General features: G+C 47.6%; 1 protein-coding gene across 2 annotated transcripts in view; it reads right to left on the bottom strand.

Annotated features, from left to right (window-relative positions):
* Positions 1–2,111: 2,111 nt before the first annotated feature.
* TMCO4 (transmembrane and coiled-coil domains 4) overlaps positions 2,112–21,765 on the bottom strand; it is a 31,321-nt gene continuing 11,667 nt past the window's right edge. The window contains exons 7-14 of one of the 2 annotated variants that reach the window (XM_033159432.1): positions 20,847–20,990; positions 16,914–17,033; positions 14,099–14,263; positions 13,336–13,472; positions 11,581–11,665; positions 6,384–6,501; positions 5,456–5,573; positions 2,112–2,946 (exon numbers count right to left, since the gene is read on the bottom strand). In XM_033159432.1, coding sequence (XP_033015323.1) covers positions 2,530–2,946; positions 5,456–5,573; positions 6,384–6,501; positions 11,581–11,665; positions 13,336–13,472; positions 14,099–14,263; positions 16,914–17,033; positions 20,847–20,990 — 1,304 coding nt within the window. In that variant the 3' untranslated portion in view covers positions 2,112–2,529. The remainder of the gene's footprint in view (positions 2,947–5,455; positions 5,574–6,383; positions 6,502–11,580; positions 11,666–13,335; positions 13,473–14,098; positions 14,264–16,913; positions 17,034–20,846; positions 20,991–21,765) is intronic. The other variant, XM_033159431.1, reaches the window with a different exon arrangement.

The raw sequence follows: 21,765 nt of genomic DNA, 5'->3' as shown, positions 1-21,765 counted from the left end.
AAATCTTTCTTGGCAGAACAACATATATGCTCCTCTTCTGACACATAAATTCATCCCAGGGTTCTTGACTCTGATTTGAAAAACAACTAGACTTTATTATTTATTTATTTATTTATTTATTTATTTATTTATTATTTTTTAAAGCCAGGTGTGAGGGAGGCCCTCTCAAGAAACCAGTGTCAGTTCTTGCATAGGTGATATACTGGTAGCTTGGGGGTTCCTTGCAGGGAATCTGAATTTTCTTGCTTGTTTGCTTCTCTCTCCCTGTCCTGCTTCCCCAGGATGTGGTTTGCTAACCATTATCTCCTTCAGTTTGCATATCTCTCTATCAATTTTCAGAAACAGCAGAGTGAGAGGTGTGTGTTCTGTGTTTTAAAAGAAGGAACGCCTAGATTCTGCTAAGAAGAGACTGCTTTAATTTCTGTAAAAGGGCCTCCAAGGAACTCTACTTCTCCCCAAATTGATTTGTTTGGTCTTACTTTTCTTCTGGCACTTTCTATCGATTTGAGGTGTATGCTGTACGGTGCATAAAGGTTTAAGCTGCCTTTGTATGGAGACTCACCTACAGTTTGTGTATGTGCCAAATCTGGATGCAGCGTGGAAAGACTCGAGGAGAGATTGCTTCTGGCTGCACCGGTGAGCCTGATTTTACCTCCTGCTGCTTCCCAGGAGAGACTGCATCCTGATCTAGATTGCACCTGTGTACAAATCCTCGCCTTCTGCACATGTGAAACTGGCCATATAGCCTGGGGGTCCACTTAAGGATGCAGGAAGCAGATGCAGTCATTTTCCGCTGCCCGGTAGGCCACCTGTTTCTCGTGATTCACAAAGCAGAAGAGGGACCAGCCCTCCTTCTACCCTGGGCCGATGGGAACCAGAATCCCTTTCAACAACACCCAGTAAAGAGGATTTAAAAACAGTGAGAGGCCTGTTTGGATGACAGCTTTCTCGTGAAATGAAACAAGGCCTAATGACCAGGCTGGATCTTTCACATACGGGTGTGGGGACACTCTAGCTAGGGTGCGAGACCCAGTGATGCATGGGGATATAATCTCAGGTTCATTCCAATACAGCCTTTTGTCCCAAGTGTGTAAAATAATTCAAGACGTTAATTCGTCTTACTCAGCGCCACCGTTTAAAATTGTTATTTATTTTACTGGCCCCTTAACCTTTCTTACATGTGGCGGCGGGGGAGCATTTCCCAGTAAAATAAGGCCACCTCCGTATATCTCAGACCCCCCAACCTGACCTGCTTAGCTTCCTCCGCAAGCCGGCTAAATTATGTGCCTTCAAACAGTGCCCCTGGGGGGGGGGGGGTTGCTCATTCTTCCTGAGCAAGGATACCCACAGCTTGAAGGGTCATGCCAAGCCTGATGGGATACGCAACCTAGGTAAGGGATGTTTCGGTGGCAGGGCAACACTTTCCATTTCGCCTCAAGCAGGGAAACGGGGCATGTCACATCGGGAATATGTTTTGGAGTTTCCCTTAGAGGACTCGCACAGAACTTAATATGGAAAAACAAACGGATGTGGTTTGTGCAAGCGGATATGCGGGGTGGGGTGGAGTGAAGAAATCACAACTTTTGTCCCTCTCCCCACCCAACCCCTGTCTTTTCAACCTGTGCAGTTATAAATAAAAGAGGTACATTCATTTTCTTCTTTCATATGAACCTTGCTACGTCTCCAGTGCACTCCCTGTCCTAGATTGAAACTTGGGACTTTCTGCAGGTGCTTTGCCACTGAGCTACGGCTCTTTCTCTAAAAACACTGCAAGGTTCTAGTCCTCAATATTGTGAATAAAGGGGATGGTCTATGAACCTAAGGAGCTGCCTTATATCATTGTGTCCATCTAGTTCAGTATTATCAACACTGACCAGCAGTGGCTCTCCAGGGTTTCAGGCAGGGGACATTCCCACCACTCACCTGGAGATGTCACAGAATAGAGTTGGAAGGGACCCCAAGGTCCTGCAATGTAGGAATCTCAACTGAAGCAACCATGAGATATGGTCATCCACCCTCTGCTTTAAAATCTCCAATGGAGGAGAGTCCACAAACTCCGGGGGGAGTCCGTTCCACTGTCAAGCAGCTCTTAATGTCAGGCTGTTCTGTCACTGTGCAACGGCCTGTCCATGCAGAGTTATGGTATGCGAGTTACTGTAAGGCACGGCGATGGGCACTGGGAGGATGAGTAGAAATTCACAGAGAAGTTGAGAGCTGTTTGCCATTGTCAAGTAAAGGTGGAAAGCTTCCATCCTCAGGGGGCAGGACACCTACTCACCCGCCCGCCCCAGTTACCAGACACCATGGAAAACAACAACCGTGGACAGCTTACTTCCATCATGCTCTGCAGCTGATGTTCTCAGGGGCAGATGACTGCCGTGGAACAGAGACTCCTGTTAGATCGATCTCTGGCCTGCTCCTGCAAAGGCAAGTCTTTGGTGTTCTTCAGCAAGGGCTGATGGGAAGACTCACTGCAAACACTACAACAACCATCACGCTGCGTCCGTCACCTCATATGTTATCTGAGAGTCAGGGGGCGCTTGCAGAGCTGGAAAGTTCTTGGGAATGTGACAAGATGGTGGGAAAAGGCTCTTCTAGCCCAGCTGCGTCCTGGTCCCTTGTGGCACTAGAGATTTCTCCCTGTCCAGAAACCGACTCCGCTGGCGGACGGAGGTCATTTGGGCCCGAACTGTGGCTGGAAACAGGCTCCCACACCCAGTGGTCATCACCGTTGACGTCGCCTTCGTTGGTACCGCCGGGCCCTTCCTCTCCCACGATGCATTGCTCTCCCTGAGCGTCACATGGTACCGGCACCGGGCCCCCCTCAAGCTCAGTGGAGAGAGTGGTGAGGCTACCCTCCTCTTCCAGGCGGCACTGCTTCGTTTTGACACCCACGGCTTTCAGGATCGTGTCCATCTGCTTCATGTAGTCCAGATGGCCGCTCACCTGGAAAGAAGCGCAGAGTTCAGGGACACAGGAAGATGCCCAAGGCTGGGTCTGACCTATTGGTTACTCCAGCTGAGTGTAGTCCACGACGACCAGCAGAAACAGCTCTACGGGGTTTCAGGCAGCGAACTCTTCCAGCCCTACCTAGACATGCCAGGGGGATTCAGAGGAACCTAGAGTTGAAAGGGTCCCTCAAGGGTCATTTAGCCCAACCCCCTGCAATGCAGGTACCTTCCGCGTACCAAGCAGGTGCTGTGTCACTGAGCTAGGGCCCTTTTCTTAAAAATGAAGCAAGGTCTCTAGTCCCCATGAGGTTGGCTTAAACACATGAAACTGCTTTATCCTGAGTCAGACCTGTTCGTCATCTAGCTCAGTACTGCCGGCACTAACTGGCAGCGGCTCCCCGGGGGGGGGGGTGTCAGGAAAGGAGTCTTTTCCCAACCCTACTTGCGAGATGCTGCCGGCGGAGATTTTGAACCCGGGACCTTCTGCATGCAAAGCAGGTGCTCTGCCACCGAGCCACAACCCTTCCCCTAAACAATGCCACCAGTTAGGAACAAAGTTTTAGCGCAGAGGGTCAGGTGCGCAAGAGGAGAAAGGTTGGTGGGGGAGAGGGACAGACCTTGTGATGCATTTTTTTGTCATAAAACAGCAGTGGGGAGCCTTTTTCTTTTCAGAACTAGACTCCATTGCCTCCATTATCAGCCCTGTCTACTATTTGAAGGTCTACTGCTCGTGGAAATGGAGGCTCTATATAGCTATGGTGTCTAATAGCTTCTGACAACGGACCTATCTGCCTACACTGCTGAGGTTTTGTCGGGAACACTTTGACATTTGAAGCCACTTAGAACTTGGCACGAACAGCTCCCTGTCGTATTTTTAATCCACATTTTTTACGAGGCAATCTGCAGCCATATGGCTCAACCGGTCTTTTTCTCTTCCCGGTTTTGGAGAGGTTAGAACTTTTAATTAAAAGGGGCTGTTGAGGGCTTAATGGAAGGAGACTCCAGATGTTGGTGGGGATTTTGAGAAGCGGAAGGTAGGAAGGGCGGCCCTGTTCTCCTCTTTTAACCCCGTTTGGTTGCTAAGGAGACAGAAATTAAAAATCAGGCAGAGGGATAAAAGAGAAGAATCTAAGGGTGAGAGGAGGGCAGCATTACTCTTGTGGTACTGGGGCAGTGGTGGCTGTAAGACCTCTCTTTCTATCTTTCTGCATTATGCAGACCTGGAAGGAGGCAGGCCCAGAACAGCTAATCATGCAGAGTCATGGCAGACAGACTCTCCCTCTCACCGTATCCCTGCACGGGGAAGCGGTCCAAAACGTTCGGTCACGGGTCACATCCACTGAAAGCACATCACTTTTCCCGAAAGAATCCCAGGGACCACAGTCCACCCTTCATGGCGCTACAATTCCCATCACCTTGAACAGAGTACGGTTCCTAGGATTCTTGGGGATGGGGGAGGGAAGCCATGTGATTTACATATGCTCAAAATGTATGGAGGGGAATAAAGCATTGCTACGTTTCAATCTGCAGATTGTTTCGGGGGGCGTGAATGAAGCAGGTTTGCCAAATCAATTTTCTCCCTTGTTCGTACTCTGCTACTAAGAGTCGCGACCCTCTCAAACACTGAGATTAGCAGGGATGGGGCCTTTTGGCAGTTCCTCAGAACCTGGTAGCTGTGGCGGCCCAGGAGAGAGCACTTTAACCCCTGAGTTTATTTTATTTTATTTGGAGCATTTGCACCCAGCTCCTCGGCTGAATTGGCTCCCAGTGTGGCTCATGTACAATCAGTAAGTGCAAGCCGATAGGCTTACAAACTACAGGACACGACACAAAAGGAAAATGGGACAGGGAGGGAAGGAGGAAAAATCAAACAGGCCACCAACTCTTATTTGGTTGTTCTTCTAATGAGCAGCTGGCACAGTTCGGTGGGAGGTGATGCCTATTGGGGTAGCCAGTCTGTCACAGCAGAGCTGATGCACTGAGCCTTCTGCCTTCTGTCTTTCCCACGGAGCCAGTGTGACGGAACGGCTGCTCCCCAGTGACAGCTGAGGGAGAGGAGGGCTGAACTCCTGAGCCCGCAGAGATGCATCTGTCAGCTTCACCAAGCAGTTTATGTTGTATGCTCAAGATGCACCCCTCTATCCTGGCCTCTGACACAGAGGTATGTTTTCAGAACCCATCCTATTCTTGCAATTGTTTTGATCTGTTTTTAAAAGTTGCATTTTAAATTGCTGGGACTCACGCAACTCAACTCTCAACTTCTGGCCTTTGTCTTTCTGCCTAGCGATGAGCTGAGGGAACACAGGGCTCCCATTTGCCATCTGGCACGGAGCCACTTCCTTTGTTACTTTACTGGCTAGTCCAGGAACTGAATCCTTGCTTATATTTTAACACTAGCTGGGTCCAGGAACCAGAAAGGTCTGAAAATATAGCCCTCTGACTTGGGAGAATTCAGCAGCCGTTACTGACGTTTACTGCCTGCAGGTCTGGAAAGCACTACTTACGATCGACGAGAGATCCACATTCACCATTCTCCGGTCATCTAGGTTAACTGGCTGAAGTCCAGCAACATTGAGTTGAACAGAGGACGTCCGGTAGACATATCTCAGCAGCCAGTCTCCCCTGGGAGTAGAAAAAGGAACCAATACTACTGAGCAGCCATATCATTAAACCAACTGAAGCACATAATCGGATGGGCCACCAAACCCAGGGATCGGGATCCCTGTGACTCTCCAGATGCTGCAGCCCCATCATCCTGGAGCATTGCCCATGCTGGCTGGGGCTGATGGAAGTCCAACCGCACCTAGAGGACCACAGGTTTCCCATCCCTGAACTAGACTATCACTTGCCTTCACTGCCCCTAGCTCCTGCCATCACAACTCCCATCCCTCCTTGGCTGTTTGCCATGCTGGCTGGATAGCTGAGAAAAGCCTGGCGGGCCAGCTCTGCAAGTGATGGCAAGTGAAGGCAAGTGACGGTCTAATTGAAGGATGGGAAACCTGGGGAGCTGCAAATATTGCTGAATAACAACATCCATCTGTCCTTGACCATTAGCCATGCCATCTGAATAGCTGATAGAAGTTTGGGTCCAGCAACAGCTAGAGGTTGCCAGGTATCACACCCCTGAACTAGACCGTCACTTGCCTTTACTGCCCCTAACTCCCACCATGACAACTCTGGCTTCATTTAACACAGGACTGGCCCCTATTCAGTGCCTAACTCTCCTTCCTTCCTTCCTTCCTTCCTTCCTTCCTTCCTTCCTTCCTTCACACACACACACACACACACACCCCTCGCCTCCTAGGTAGAATATCAAGGCAAAGACATCAGACCCAGCAATCTTTTTTGAAAGACCATCCAAACCACACACTAAATTTTCCAAATGCTTACAGAAAACTAGCCCGCCCGCCTCCGTTTTTAGGGCCTACAGACCTGCAGTAGCCGTTGATGATCCTACCCGAAACGACCTTGGCAATCTGCTTCCAGTATTTGGCTTCCCCTTCCACCGGTGCCCCTAGGAGGACCACGTCTTCGACGATGCCTCTGCAGTCTGAGAAGAGAGGGAGCCCACCCACCCCACAAAGCATCAGTGAGACGGCCTTGGAGGATGATGCTCTAGAGACGTGGCGGCAGCTTGGGAATGGCTGGTTGCCGCTTTCGAAACACAGCTTGGGGTATCTGGCGCCACGAAACACAACAGTGTGTGTGTGTTTACTCAGAAGAAAGCTGCACTTTTAATTCACAGGGACTCACTGCCGCATAACCATGCATACGGATGCAGTCTCAAAGAGGGATCCAGATTCAATGCACGCCTAGTCTTATCCAGATTCTAGCAAAAGCCAATGTGGCCTGTTGGTTAAGAGTGTCAGACTAGGACCTAGGAGAGACCAGGTTTCAAATGCCCACTAGGCCGTGAAGCTCTCACTGGGTGATGTTAGGCCAGTCACTGCTTCCCATCCTAACCTACCTCACAGGGTCGTTGTGGGGATTAAATGAGATGGGGGAGAACCATGAGCGCCAATTGGAGCTCCTTGGAGGAAGAAGGTGGGATATAAATGCAAGAAACGCACAAGCAAGATGGACGCCACCGAGGGTTGTCTCCAACGAAGGGCACATTCGCACCTTATATTTCAAGCTCTATTATGCTGCTTTCAACAACCTTGGCTTCTCCCGAAGAATCCTGGGAGCTGTAGTTGGTTATGGCTACTGAGAGTTGGTAGGAGACCGCCTCCCTTTACATTCCCATCCCAGAGCTACAGTTCCCAAAGTTTCCTGGGAAGAGGGATGGACAGTTAGACACTCTGGAAATTGTAGCTCTGGGAGATGCCCTAACAATTCTCAACAAACTACAGCTCCAGGCTGGGAACATCCCCTGCCTGAAACCCCAGGGAGCCGTTGCTGCCAGCCCGTGTTGACAATACTGAGCTGGATGGACCCACGGCCTGGCTTAGTATAAGGCAGCTTCCTATGTTTCTATTTTTTAATAATAATAATAATAATAATAATAATAATAATAATAATAATAATAATAATTATTATTATTATTATTATTATGTTTCTATTTTTTATTATTATTATTATTATTATTATTATTATTATTATTATTATTATTATTTGAAGTCCAGCCTTCATTCTGAACCATGAGGACTAGATTCTTTTTCTCTCTTTCAAAGAAGGGCCACAGCCCAGTGGGCAGAGCACCTGCTTTGCATGCAGGGGGTTCCAGGTTCAAATCCCTGGCATCTCCAGGTAGGGCTGGGAAAGATCCCCTGCCTGAAACCAGGAAAAGCCGCTGTCAGTCAGTGTAGACAATACTGAGCTAAATAGGCCAAAGGCCTGATTCAGGATAAGGCAGCTTCTTACATTCCCAAGTGAGAGCGGCTGAATGTCTCTTTGAGAGCAGGTGCCACTGAATTCAATGGGCTAAGCAACTTTAATTGTCCGTCCCTCCATGCATAGCAGGAGGTTGGACTAGATGGCCGTTGGGGGACCCCTCCAACTCTACAATTCTATAATACATGCTTGTACCCAATGCTAGTCCTACTCAGAGGAGACCCATCAAAACCAATAGACATGGCTAAGTTAGGTCCATTTCCTTCAATGTGCTTACTCCCAGTAGGACTTAGTTAGATGAAACCTTTAAAATTTACTTTTTCCCTCCCATCACCCACAGTACAACCAGTACTCAAGCAACGGGGAAGACTATTTTTTTTAAAAAAAAAATGATTGCAAATAACTATCAAAGCGGCTGCAGGCAGCCCTCAGGAGCAACTCAATTTACAATCTGTGTTCCAGTTCTTGGATTTTTTCCTAGAAGGGTCTTTTTTTGTGGGAGGGCGGAAGGGGAGAGGGAGAGTAAAGAGGAAACAAAAAAGATAAGACACTTCCAATTTGTCATTCTGAATGATCCAATTTGGGCAGATTATGAGACTTATTCTAAGTGCACGCCAGAGAAAAAAGGAGTTGGCGGGGGGGGGGGGGAGAGAAGCAATTTCTGCTGCCCAAAAGGAATTCATAAGCCTGATTTGACTCATCTTAATTTGAACAGCAGCAGGGTTCTTTTGCAGAAGAAGTTCAGATGAGGGGAGGACGGATTCTTAGTGAGCATCGCATTCAGGTAACGTGATCATCGTGTTTGCAGCTTGGGGCCTCTGACCTTAAAACCACCCCCTGTTTAAGACTGGACAGTGGGTGGTGGTGAGGTTGGGGTTGTGGGGAGGGAGGCTCCAGGCTGAATGGGGTGCATTCTGTATGGAACCTCCCCCCCCCACACACACACAACACACAGCCACTGCCTAGCACATTGGATGCTGAAGGAGCAACAGGAAATCAACAGTCGCCAGAGTTGCCTGGCAACCTTCTCCTCCTCCCTCCTCCCCATCTCATCTTTCGGCCCCTGCACAGCCACCCAGTCTTAAGCATGCATGATCGAAAAGAGCAGAAGGGAAAGAGGGCTGTGAACGGATGTGCCACTGGGCTAGACTACTGTGGCACAGTGCTTGTGGGGCTGCCTTTGGAGACAGCTTGGAAAAATCACAGCTAGCTCAACCAGGGAACTCGTCGCAGTGGTGCCTTGGCAAACGTGCTGGCTCTTGGGTTTGCTGTTGGGCTGAATGCAATTGCTCTTTTTCCTTATTAAAGCTCTTGGTGGTTTGGGTCTAGCCTGTCTGCACCCAAGGCTTTTTAAGAACTTAAAAACATAAGGAGAGCCCTCTGGATCACACTAATTGCACGTCCTGTTCTTGCAGCGGCCGATTAGGTGCCCCAAAGGGAAACCCGCAACAGGATCCGAGCACAAGAGCCCTCTCCCCTCCCGTGGCATTCAGAAGCAATGCTGATTCCAAAAAAGGCAGAGCAGAGTCATCATGCCTATTTGCCATCGATAGCTCTCTCTTCCATTAATTCGTCCAATCCTCTTCTAAAGCCATCTATCTTGGTGGCCATCGCTGAGTCCTGAGAGAATGTCCTTAGCAGGTGCTGAAAGGAGTGACACCTTCCTGGTGCCAAGAGGCATAGAATCATAGAATTGTAAAGTTGGGAGGGACCACCAAGAGCCATCTAGTCCAACCCCACTCCAATGCAGGAATCTCAGCTAAAGCATCCAAGACAAATGGCCATCCAAACTCTGCTTAAAAACCTCCAAGGAAGGAGAGCCCACCACCTCTTGTGGGAGTCTGTTCCACTGTCAAACAGCTCTTACTGTCAGAAAGTTCTTCCTGATGTTTAGTCGGAAATTTCCTTTCTTGTGACTTGAAGCTGACTTGGTTCCGGTCCCACCCTCCAGAGCAGGAGAAAACAAGTTTTCCAGGGAGTTCCAAAGTGAATGTGCTACAAGGAGGGGGAGAGGACTCTTGTGCTCAGGCACCGCTTGCAGATTTCCTCATTGGCATCTAGTCGGCCACTGTGAGAACAGGATGGACTAATGGGGACATTGGCCTGATCCTGTTATGTCCTTGAGGCTGAGAAATGAGGCCGGGGGCGGCAGGAAGAAGCAAAGCTAAAAACAGGCATTGCGCGCTGCGTACTACCACACAGCAATTTCAACGCAGCACCCGGAAATATTGCTTAGGGTCCCTCCCTTTTCGGTGGGGGTGCATCTCGTTATATTAATTGGTACAAATTGTCCCAGCATAACCGTCTGCGGCATGGCAAGGAAGACGGGGGGGGGGGCAACACACACACACGCAATCGTGACCATTCGATTCCTCGTTGCCGGCGAGTGGAGCTATTAATACGGGAGGTTGCGGCTCACGTTAACAGTTGGCAGATGGCTCTCCAAGTTAAATACAAGAACTGTCGGGCATGGGGGTGGGCAACGGCAGCCGAGAACGGCGACTTTTAAGGAAAAGGGGGAAGAAAACAGGATGGTGTGCGAGGATGCGGAGACGGCTCGGGCGGACTTTTAGTAACGGATGCTGTCGTGACGAAAGAGCCTCTGTGGGAGGCTTGGAGGAGATCCCAGGAAGCCTGACGCCATGGCGCTTCGAGGAGGACGGCACCAGCTTTGTGTAAAACGTTGCCCGGTCTGTTATGTACCTGGCCAATAAAGTGCACTGGGCAGGACAGGGCCTCCTGCAGATGCTTTCTTTATGATGTACAGGCCTTTAGGGTGTGGCCCCTGCCTTTTGCTACTCCCTCTCGCTGCATATCAGAACGAGAAGCTGCCTTATACTGAACGGTACTCTTGGGTCCGGATAGCTCAATACTGCCTGCGCTGACTGGCAGCAATGGCGCATTCCCAGCCCAACTGGAGACGATGCTGGGGATTGAGCCCAGGACCTTCTATAAGCAAACAGGTGCCCTTCCCCTTTGACAGCGTTTGCCACCTGCACAGGCCTGCAGCAAAACCAGGCTCTTTCAGGAGTGCATCTGTAAGTTACATACACCTTTCGCTGGGTCCCTGAATTGACCCTGGCCAATTCAGATGTGCAGGGTCCCTTTGTGGTAATCAGACCCTCTTTTAAGATTGTGTGATAATCTTACAATTACGCAATAATAATAATTAGGGTGCATTGCAACCCGAGATCTCCGCACGTCGCCTTTCACCTGGATCTATTTTCTGCGCGTGTCAATTCCTTTGGAGTGAGCCAAGTTGTGTTTTCCCCAGAGTTCTCCTTCTCCCTAGCAGAACTTGCGCCCCATTCTCTCGAAACAGAGTTGGAAGGGACCCCCAAAGGTCATCTGGCCCAACCCACTGCAATGCAGGAAGCTCCTAGTGCTTTCAGTGTGCCTAAGGTTCTCAAAATTGGGTCTCTGGCTGTTGTTGGGACTGCAACTCCCATCATCCCTAGCTAGCAGGACCAGTGGTTAAGGAAGATGGGAATTGTAGTGCAAAAATGGCTGGAGACCCAAGTTTGGCCTAAATGGTCGGTTTTGGAGCTGCCTCTCTTCATTCCGATTGGCCCCTGTTGGCACAAAGGGTGAGAAGACTCCTTTTCAGTGGCTCAAAAGGTCCCTTTTCATGCTAATTGGTCGGCCCTGGGATGCTGGAAGCGGAGACCCTGCTACAAAAATAGTAAGGGGTCTTTGAGACACACAGCCCGTGACCACGGACCACTACACTGTTGACGAAGAACAAACGGTGTCTCAGCTGTCTTACCCTGACTCCCCAACCCCCTCCAGCACGCACCTTCCTCCTTGGCCATTTCCTGGAGGCAGAAGTAGATGACCCTGGCGCCAAGACTGAAACCGATCAAGGTAACCGGCCGCTTGCCCTGGAAGGGGAAGGAACAGAATGACAGAAAAAAGAAAGAAAGATTTTGCCTAGCTGGATTTTGCCTACCCTGGAAATTCGGTGATGCTTGCCTACATGCAGGGGCCTTTGGTATTTGCAGGGATTGATCGACGCGACAGAGAGACTCTGTTTAAACTGTGTTTTTGTTTTAGTGATGTATTTGCCACCCCGAGCTCCTCTGGGAAGAGGTTCATTAACAGCAACGATTTGTGGCGGGTTAGACCAGATGACTGTTGGGTGCCTTCCAACTTGACAATTCTACGATTCCGTAGTGGCTGAAATGTAGCCTACCATATAGATGTTAAGAGTTGTAAATCCTCACTCAGCCATGACCTTAGGATGGTCACTGCCCCTCTCAGAATAACCGACCTCACAAGGTTGTTGTGATGATTTATGGATTGGTGGAGAACTGTGCATGCCAACTTGAGTTCACTGGAGGGGGAAAAAGGATGAGCTACAAATGCAGTAAATAAATTGAAATTGATGGACCTAAGTTAGTCATGCCCATTAATTTCAGTGGGTCTATTCCGCGTAGGACTAACACTATCACCGCGATAAATGTTTTCCCCACAATTCTTTCTACATGATCCTTTAAGTGGTGGATTGCTGTGGACTGGACCTGGGCCCTTCTTCCTGCAGATAAGCAGATTTACTATTTATTGTGTTCCTATTGCACCTCTTGACTATGAGGGCCACTCCATTTCTTTTACAGGATTCCTGCCCACAGTAGTAGATATGATAGTCATCCGAACTGAATTCGCCCATTCCTGTCCATTTTAGTTCACTGATGCCTAGGATGTCAATGTTTATTCTTGCCATCTCATTTTTTACCACATCCAGCTTACCAAGGTTCATGGTTCTTACATTCCAGGTTCCTATGCAATACTTTTCTTTACAGCATTGGACTTTCCTTTCACTTCCAGGCATATCCGCAACTGAGCGTCCTTTCGGCTTTGACCCAGCCGCTTCATCAGCTCTGGATCTACTTGTACTTGTCCTCCGCTCTTCCCCAGTAGCATGTTGGACGCCTTCCGACCTGAGGGGCTCATCTTCCAGCGTCATATCTTTTATATGCCTGTTGTCTTTGTCCATGGAGTTTTCTTGGCAGGGATACTGGAGTGGCTTGCCAGTTCCTTCTCCAGGTGGATCACGTTTGGTCCAAACTCTCCACTATGACCTGTACATCTTGACCTGTCCATAGCTTCCCTGAGTAATTCAAGCCCCTTCGCCACGACAAGGCAGTGATCCATGAAGGATCACTGGTGTGCTCTGGTCCATGGGGTCACGAAGAGTCGGACACGACTGAACGACTGAACAACAACAACAACAACAACAACAACAACAACATTGCACCTCTTCTTCCAAGGAGCTCAAGGTGGCTTAAATGATTCTCTCCCCTTCTTTCATTCAATCTCCACAACAACCCTGTGAGGTAGGTTAGGCTGGAAGAGTCACCCAGTGAGCTTCATGGGCGAGTCGGGGATCTGAACCCTGGTTTCCCAAATCCTAGCAGTTCCAATGCTCTAACCGCTATACCTCACTGCTCTGCCAACTGAGCCAGGACCCCCTCTACTACAGAGACCCCACAGAGATTTTCCCCAGCTCAGACACACTTGGACTTGGGTTGTGACTGTCAAACCACCTTCCTACCTGGTGCCGGCTGAGCAGGATTCGAGCCAGGTGTTTGCCGACCTCAGACGAGCGGTGGAGGCACACTCCCCAGGGGTTATCAATCACGCTGGCCACCGTGAGCAGGGAGGCGGGTAATGCGAGAGCGGTGACGATGCCTGGGGGGGGGCAGGGGAGAGGAAACAGGACAGCTGGAATTCAGAAAGATACATACAAATGCAATAGGATTTTTGCCAGAGTCTGCTGTCCCTGGTGAGGGCAGCATCTGCACCGATTCTAGTTCTAAACCGCATTGAGGTTTTATTACAACCAAGCGATATATAAACCTTTTGAAATGAAGAAAATAAAACAGATGCAGTCCTGCAACTTTCTTCTTTTAAATTTGTTGGGGATTATTGGGTTGTCTTTGTTTTTAATTTTATTACTTATTTTGTGAGGGGGCTATACTGTAATTTTATGTTGCCCTGAGGAGTAGTAGTAGTAGTAATAATAATAATAATAATAATAATAATAATAATTTATTATTTATACCCTGCCCATCTGTCTGGATTTCCCAGCCACTCTATACAGGTCTGGGACAGCGTACACATTTTAATAATAATAATAATAAGGACTAGGAACTTGATTTTCTTTTTAAAAAGGAAACGTTAAGTATATCTGGCTAGCCGAGAGTTATGGGATAATTCAGCGAGAGGGCTTCAAACTGAAGTAACAGGCGGAAGGAGGAACATAGAATAATCGTGGGAAAATAACCACCCAGAGTGGATGACCGCCAACCACTTGCCTGATAAGACAGTGAATTTCAACGCTTCCTGAGCCACGACGTTGACTAATCCATTCAGCAAAGTGTCAAGGGTGTTGCCCAGCTCCATCAGGTACTTGCTCTCCCAGGCTAAGCAATACTGTTCTTTGGACTGTAGCAGGCTGCTCCAGGGAGCCGTGAAACTCCCTAAAAGTAGGAAGAAAAAGTTGCAGACACAAAGAATTAATAAGACACAGATGGGAAGGGGGAGGTGCAGAATCCATGCATAATACACACTTCTTGAAGCAGTAAGCGGGCTGAAAAACGCAGCTGTCTTTCAAATGTCATGCTCTCCTGAATTTTGCAATGCAGCTCTTTAACAAATATTGTCTACACACAGAAAGAAGTGTGTGCACACAGAAATAGGATTCGGGGGGGGGGGCCCTACATAATGCATTATGTTATTGGGGGGACCGGCTTGCAAAAATAAACATATTACGCAAAACGTGTGTCTTAAAGAAGACTGTTCCCCAAAATGCATGCAGATTTCGGTGCTCTTTAATAAATGCAAACTGACACAGGAGTGGGATGTGCTGAATTCATAACTGGAAAGGTGAGAAACGGGGAGGAAGCAAAATTGGAAGATTCAGCCACCCTCCGATGCAAACAGGCTTTGCATTGTCATGGTCGTGGATAAAATTTTATTTATTTATTTATTTATTTAGAGTTTCAGTGGCCTGCTCTTCAGTCCCAAAGGCTCCCAGAGTGGCTTACAAACAATCAAAACAAGACAGTCTCTACCCTGCAGGCTTACGAGCTAAAAACCATGACACACAAGGGAAAACGGACGGCGAGGGAAGAGGAAAAACCAAAACTCAGGCATCAGTTTCTAAACAGTTGTTCCTATAATGACCTGCTGGCACAATTCAGGGGCAAGAGGTGCCAGATGGAGCTGTGCTTTTGGCAAAGTTGATGGAATGAGTCTTCTGCTTCCCATATCTCCCAATGAGGCCGTCTGATGGGATGGGTGCCCTCAGATGACAGTTGCAGGGAGTGGAGATGGCCTGTTGCAGCAGAGCCGAATTAGGGAGCCCTGCTTCCCAGTTCTCCCACTGGTGGAATGTCTACCCCCAGATGATAGCTGAAAACCCCCTACATCAGGGGTCAGCAAACTTTTCAGCAGGGGGCTGGTCCCCTGTCCCTCAGACCTTGTGGGGGGCCGGACTATATCTTTTTTTTGGGGGGGGAGTGAACGAATTCCTATGCCCCACAAATAATCCAGAATAAAAGCACACATTCTACTCATGTAAAAACACCAGGCAGGCCCCACAAATAACCCAGAGATGAAGGAGCGTCTCCACCCCCATCATTCAGCCCGGACACTGAGATCCAACGCCGAGGGCCTTCTGGCGGTTCCCTCACTGCGAGAAGCAAAGCTACAGGGAACCAGGCAGAGGGCCTTCTCGGTAGTGGCACCCGCCCTGTGGAACTCCCTCCCTCCAGATGTCAAAGAGATAGACAACTACCAGACATTTAGAGGACATCTGAAGGCAGCCCTGTTTAGGGAAGCTTTTAATGTGTGATATTTTAATGTATTTGATTTTTGTTGGAAGCCGTCCAGAGTGGCTGGGAAAATCCAGCCAGATGGGCGGGGTACTATTATTATTATTATTATTATTATTATTATTATTATTATTATTTTATTTTAAATAAAAGGGCACATTCTACTCATGTAAAAACACGCTGATTCCCGGACCGTCCGCAGGCCAGATTTAGAAGGCGATTGGGCTGGATCCGGCCCCCAGGCCTTAGGTTGCCTACCCATGCCCTACATCAACCCTGATAGGTTGGCCATTTAACCCTGATAGGTTTTCCTCCAACTTTGCTTTAACATATAGGTGTGTTAAAAAAAACAACCCTCCATGCTAGGATAACTCCTGGGGTGTTGCAGTTTTGTGGTAGGGTATTAAACCAGGTCTTGAAAGATCATGCCTGTGCTGTGCATATTAGTGCTGGGAGCAGATTCCTCCAAGGCAAAGGGCCTGCAACATTGAGTTGTAAAGTGGTGCTGGGCTCCTCTGCTACCTTCGAAACCTCTGCAAGAGCACAATAACACCTTCACCCTTTCACCCAGGTGTTTCTCCCCACGGCTCATGGGACGCCGCTTGTTATTCAGAAAACAAACTGGTGTGAAAGGCAAATGGAAATAGACAGTAAAAAAAACAAAACGTCTTTGTTTTATAGAGCAAACAGGTTTAATGAGAACAGCGAGACTTAAATAGCAAAGATTCCACACAAGCAGCAGAGCCAGGAACATTTGCTAAGGCAAGAATCTAACCCAGGTGAGTGTGTTTCAGGGGCCGCATGTGTTTCCATATGAAAACAATCCCATCTGTGCACCCAGGAAAACTTCAAATCTGCCATTGCTACCGTTCCAATCTGCCCCACAATTTTAAAATCTCCCCAAACGTTCCAACCGCTGGTGGGGACACCCTCGATTTCTGAGATTCTGGCCGTTGCAGATGTAGCCCAAGTGGCTGAGAGGAAGGCAGGCGCCAGAAGGTTTGGGGAGATTCCCAGTGTTCACAAAAGTACAAATATTTTTAGGAGGGAAAAGGCTAAGTGTGTATGTGTGGACAGGGGGAACCAAAGCAGCCTAACGGGGACTGAGAATGCTCAGTAAGCCGTGGAATGTTGATTTGTTACAGTGGTGGTGGTAACCAAGTAAGCCAGAGGGGAAATGAATATGCTGAAAGAAGGCATGGCTGAATGCCAGGAATGCTGGACTGGGCAGCCCCACCGCACGCTGCAACATTTTTGTTGCAGCGCTCCCTTTTTTTGCTTGCCTCTTCCTTACCGTATTTGCCGGTTGTGAGCCAGCCGGTGATGGCTATGGTGATGTGGAGCTGCCTCCCTTCCGTTAACGGCAGGAACTCAAACTCTTCAATGGCCCCCACGCGCTTTTTCATCTTGTAACCTGGACGGGGGGGGGGGGAAACAAGAGCCCCTCTTATAGCTTGCCCTTTGTCCGCAAGCCTCCAGGGCAGGTTACGTGATGGCCAAGTTGCATAAATGGACATTGGGTTCAACCAATAAGATCTGTTGCCTGTCAAACCAACCGCTCCCATTTTTACTGCATTTGCACAGCGAGCAATGATTTAAGAGGCTGAGCTGCAGAAATAGCCAAACACATATGAAATAAATAACAGCGAGAAAAAACATAATGGGGACCCAAAGACAGGGCTGGGGGTCACAGATTTGCCACTGCCTGTTGTATCTTTTATTTGCACAGCGACTGTGGACATAGGATTTCTCTATTTATTTTTAAGTGTGTAAGGCAAGTAATGCCCCTAGGGGTGGGGGTCAGGGGCTGGCTTGCCCTCCCCCCGTTTTTTTTTAAGCAAGGAGCATGACTTGCTAACTTCAATTTTGCATGGCCTACTTTTTTTTTTAACGAGACATACAGTTTTTATGTACTTTTCGTGTTTTTACATTGTAAACTGCCCTGTGAATCTCAGGTGAAGGGCAGTATAATAATTATTTTTTTATTGGCATGAGCTCAAATCTCCTAGGAACTTAGGAGTCTGGCTGCTGGCCAAAGGGAGCTCACCGGCTCCAGCATCCTGTTCTCACAGTGGCCAACCTGGCGCCCCCAAGGGAAGCTCACAAGCAGCAACTGAGTGCAAAAGTATTCTCCAATTGTTGCTTCCCATTATTTGGTATTCAGGGGTAGACTGTCCCTGGGAATGGAGGTTCTGCTGTCACCCCCCAAAAGAAGAGCCCTGCTGGATCAAGCCAATATCCCATCTAGTCCAGCATCCTGTTCTCACAGCGGCCAAACAAGATGCCCCAATGGGAACCCCAGAATCAGGACAGGAGTGTAGCTGGCATTCAAAGGTCCCATCCACTTTGACCTGCTGCTCTGAAGGTTGCCCAGAAAGGTTCCTTCACCCCTGCTTTACACTGCTTGGCAGCTGTACCAATATATGCTGGAAATGTAAAGAAAAAGAAGGTACCTTTTATCATATGTGGTGGAATTGCAATATAACTAAAAAAATTCTGGGAAATGATATATAATGAAATGAAAAAAATGTTTAAAATAACCTTTGTTTAAAAACCAGAAGCATTTTTATAGGTACCGAGATTCCAAAAGACCAGAGGAAACTATTTATGAGGGACGCAGGTGGCACTGTGGTCTAAACCACTGTGCCTAGGGCTTGCCGATCAGAAGGTCGGCGGTTCAAATCCCTGCAACGGGATGAGCTCCCGTTGTTCGGTCCCAGCTCCTGCCCACCTAGCAGTTCGAAAGCACGTCAAAGTGCAAGTAGATAAATAGGGACCGCTCTGGCAGGAAGGTAAACGGTGTTTCCGTGCGCTGCTTTGGTTCGCCAGAAGTGGCTTAGTCATGCTGGCCTCATGACCCGGAAGCTGTCTGCGGACAAACGCCAGCTCCCTCGGCCTATAGAGCGAGATGAGCGCCGCAACCCCAGAGTTGTCCGCGACTGGATCTAACGGTCAGGGGTACCTTTACCCTTTACCTTTACAACGGCCGCTCGGATGCTGTTAGCCCAGAGATGGAAGGAAGGGACAACCCTAACCAAAGAAGAATGGCAAATCAAGTTTACGGACTATGCCAAAATGGCAAAACTAACTGGGAAGCTCAGGAACCAAGAAGACCAAGGAATTTAAAAAAGAATGGGAAATGTTTATAACGTATATACAAAATCATTGTAAACATTTCAAAACATTAGAATGATTTTAAACACACTTGTAATGTAACAAAATGTATAGATAACTTAGGAAGATGAAATGCTGTATTTATTGTGTTGGTATGTGTGGCGGAATAAGGCCTGGTTCATCATGGGTTAACCTATCACTCCCATGTTAGGTAGGTGTTCCCTGGGAGGCGGAGCTACCTGGCATTCTAAAAGGAGGGGGAACAACCTGGAAAGGCAGTTGGGGGTTTGGCAGTTGGGTGTGGAGGTTTAGAAAGAGAAACTGCGAGGTTAGGCTTTGGGGAATGGGAGGAAAGGTCATTACCAATGCTAACGGGATGCTGGAAAGTTTATAACTGAGCTGAATTATATAAGAAGATTTGTACCAGTATTAACTCAATACATCCATGTTTTCAAGTTACCTTAATAAAGTTAAAAGTGCTTAAACGTTCGCTGACTGTGGCAGTGCGTCAGTGCCTCAAGAGGTGTGGCTGAGGGGAAAAGCACTAAGGGTTTCCTGTGATAGAGGGAACGGGTGGCTTATTTTCCTGGCATACAGAGGACTGGGCAGGGAAGCCAAAGGTGCCACGCAGTTGCCAAAAAGGGAAGGCAAGCTGCAGTAGTTTGGGAACCCAGGGCGGGAGATCCCAAAGGTGGCAAGAGTTGTTTCGAACGTAAAGCACTGAGGTACCCCAGAGACACTCCCATATAACTACTGAAGGATTCATCCTAGTGGACGGTGAAATTTAGGGAGAGTCACGGTTGGGGAAGTATCGAAAGGGGAGGGAGTGGGATCCCTCACAGTATGCAGTTGAAAATAGAGTCAAAAGGACCCATGGAAGGAATGGGGGGGAAGTCAGGAGATTCAGAGTAATCTCGATATGTGGATTTTGTGTGGTGTTTTGGATTTATGTTTATTTTCTTTTTTTCTCTTTTCTTTCTTTTTCTTTCTTTATATTTGAAAATCAAATAAAAAGATTATAAAAAAATAAATAAATACACTGTTTGGCAGCAGCTCTCCAAAAATTCAGACAAGGTTCTCCCCCCACCACCCCAGCCCTGCTGGAGATTGAACCTGGCCCCTTCTGCATGCAAAGCTCCCCACATGAAATACCAGAGAACTGCTGCCAGTCAGTGCAGACAACACTGAACCAGATAGTTGCAGTTTGCACAACCCACTAAGGAAGGTAATAAAATTCAATAAACAGGGCAGATGAAAATGATGGACTATATGGAGCTGGCAGAGATGACCGGGAAACTTTGTGACCAGAGGGACAATGCGGTGGAAGAAGAATGGAAGAAATTTAAATTGTACTTAAAAAATTATTGTATGATGGATAATCAGATATAATTTGGAAGAAAAGTTAGACTGTAGATGTAGAGTTTGGTTAAGTGTTTAATATAGATGAAATATGAGATAAGATAATAGTTAAGATTAATAGATAGGTATTTTAAGAGTAAATAAGGTTTGTATAAGATGTTTAGAAATTACTAAAGATGATAGACAAAGAACGCAGGAAGAGGAGATAGGAGGAAGTCAACGTACAATGTTAAGGATAGATGTTAGTGATAATAGTAAGATTTTTTGTTTTTATTGTAGGTATGTTATTTTTGGTTGTGTCTTATATGGTTGCATTGTTGTGTTTATGTTTGATTTTATTGTTGTTTTTTCTATCACAAAATTTAATAAAGATATTTTAAAAAAATAAAAATAAAACTCCTAACTGCAAAGAAATAAAATAAATAGAATAAAATTCAATAAACAGTAACAGTTAATCAAACATTTGTTAAAAATCCAATTAAAACTTTTCAGTTTGATTAATTCAAACTTGATCCAGTGACACCAGTTTTCAGAACTCTTGACAGTCATGGACACTCACTTGCTTCCTAGCGCCCCCTGCCAGGTAATCCCACCCCCCTACCACAGAAGGGGGCTACTGCCCACTTAGGGAATCACTGGGTTAGGGTCCTAAACAGATAGGTGGACACACTGCCCCCTGCTTCCCCCTAGAGACCCAGCTGCATAGAAGAAGAGTTTGCTTTGCACCTAAGGAGCACCCAATGGTGTGGCTTACCTGTGAGTCCAGCTCCCGCAGCTCCAAAGAGCGACCCCATAACAGCCATCCCGGCCACTGAGCCGAGGGCAGCGGCCCCAGCGCTGCCAATGATCGCCGCCGCTCCCGTTGCCACCAGGGGGGCAGCCAGGCCCCCTGTCAGACCTAAAAACAGAAGGATGCTGTTTCAACTCCTGGCAGAGGGTCGAGGTAAGGGAACCTCAGGCCTAGGAGCAAAGTGCAGATCCTCAGGCTTGGTTGGCAAAGAGTGAGACTCTTTAGTCTCAGGGTCGTGGGTTTGAGCCCCACGTTGGGTAAAAGAGTCCTACACTGCAGGGGGGGTTTGGACCAGATGATCCTCGTGGTCCCTTCCAACTCTACAATTCAGGATCCTATGATTCTCTGGCCCTTGGGAGTCTCTCGTTCCCAGGCTGCACACCCTCTCTCCTAAGCCACTGAAGTCATTAATGCTGCAGACCAAAGCTCACAATTCGAAAAAGAATTTCTACAAAACAAAAAGAAACTTTTGTCCAAACTTTTGTTATTAGACTGGGAAACAAAAGACAAGCTTGTTAAAGCCTCAGTGACACACTGGGCAATAGATATAGGACACAATATGGATTTTAACCTCTGAGAAAAACTCTGGAAAAGTGGCTTGAAGTTTACAGCATGTTATTCTTTGAAGGAGAACTACTTGAAAATGATTTACAGATTGTATTTAACTCCGAGCAGGCTGGCTAAGATGTATAAGACTGAATCAGATAAGTGCTGGAGATGCAAAGAGTTTGAGGGAACATTCTTTCATATGTGGTGGACTTGTAAAAGGTAAAAGAGTATTGGGAAATGATCCATAATGAATTGAAAAAAAGTTGTGATTTCATGTTGTAACAGCCCTGAAACCTGTGAGTATAGGGCAATATACACATTTAATAAATAATAA

The sequence above is a fragment of the Lacerta agilis genome, chromosome 8 (genome assembly GCF_009819535.1).
Source record: "Lacerta agilis isolate rLacAgi1 chromosome 8, rLacAgi1.pri, whole genome shotgun sequence".
Taxonomy (NCBI): Eukaryota; Metazoa; Chordata; class Lepidosauria; order Squamata; family Lacertidae; genus Lacerta; species Lacerta agilis.
This window is presented reverse-complemented; position numbering and strand designations above follow the sequence as displayed.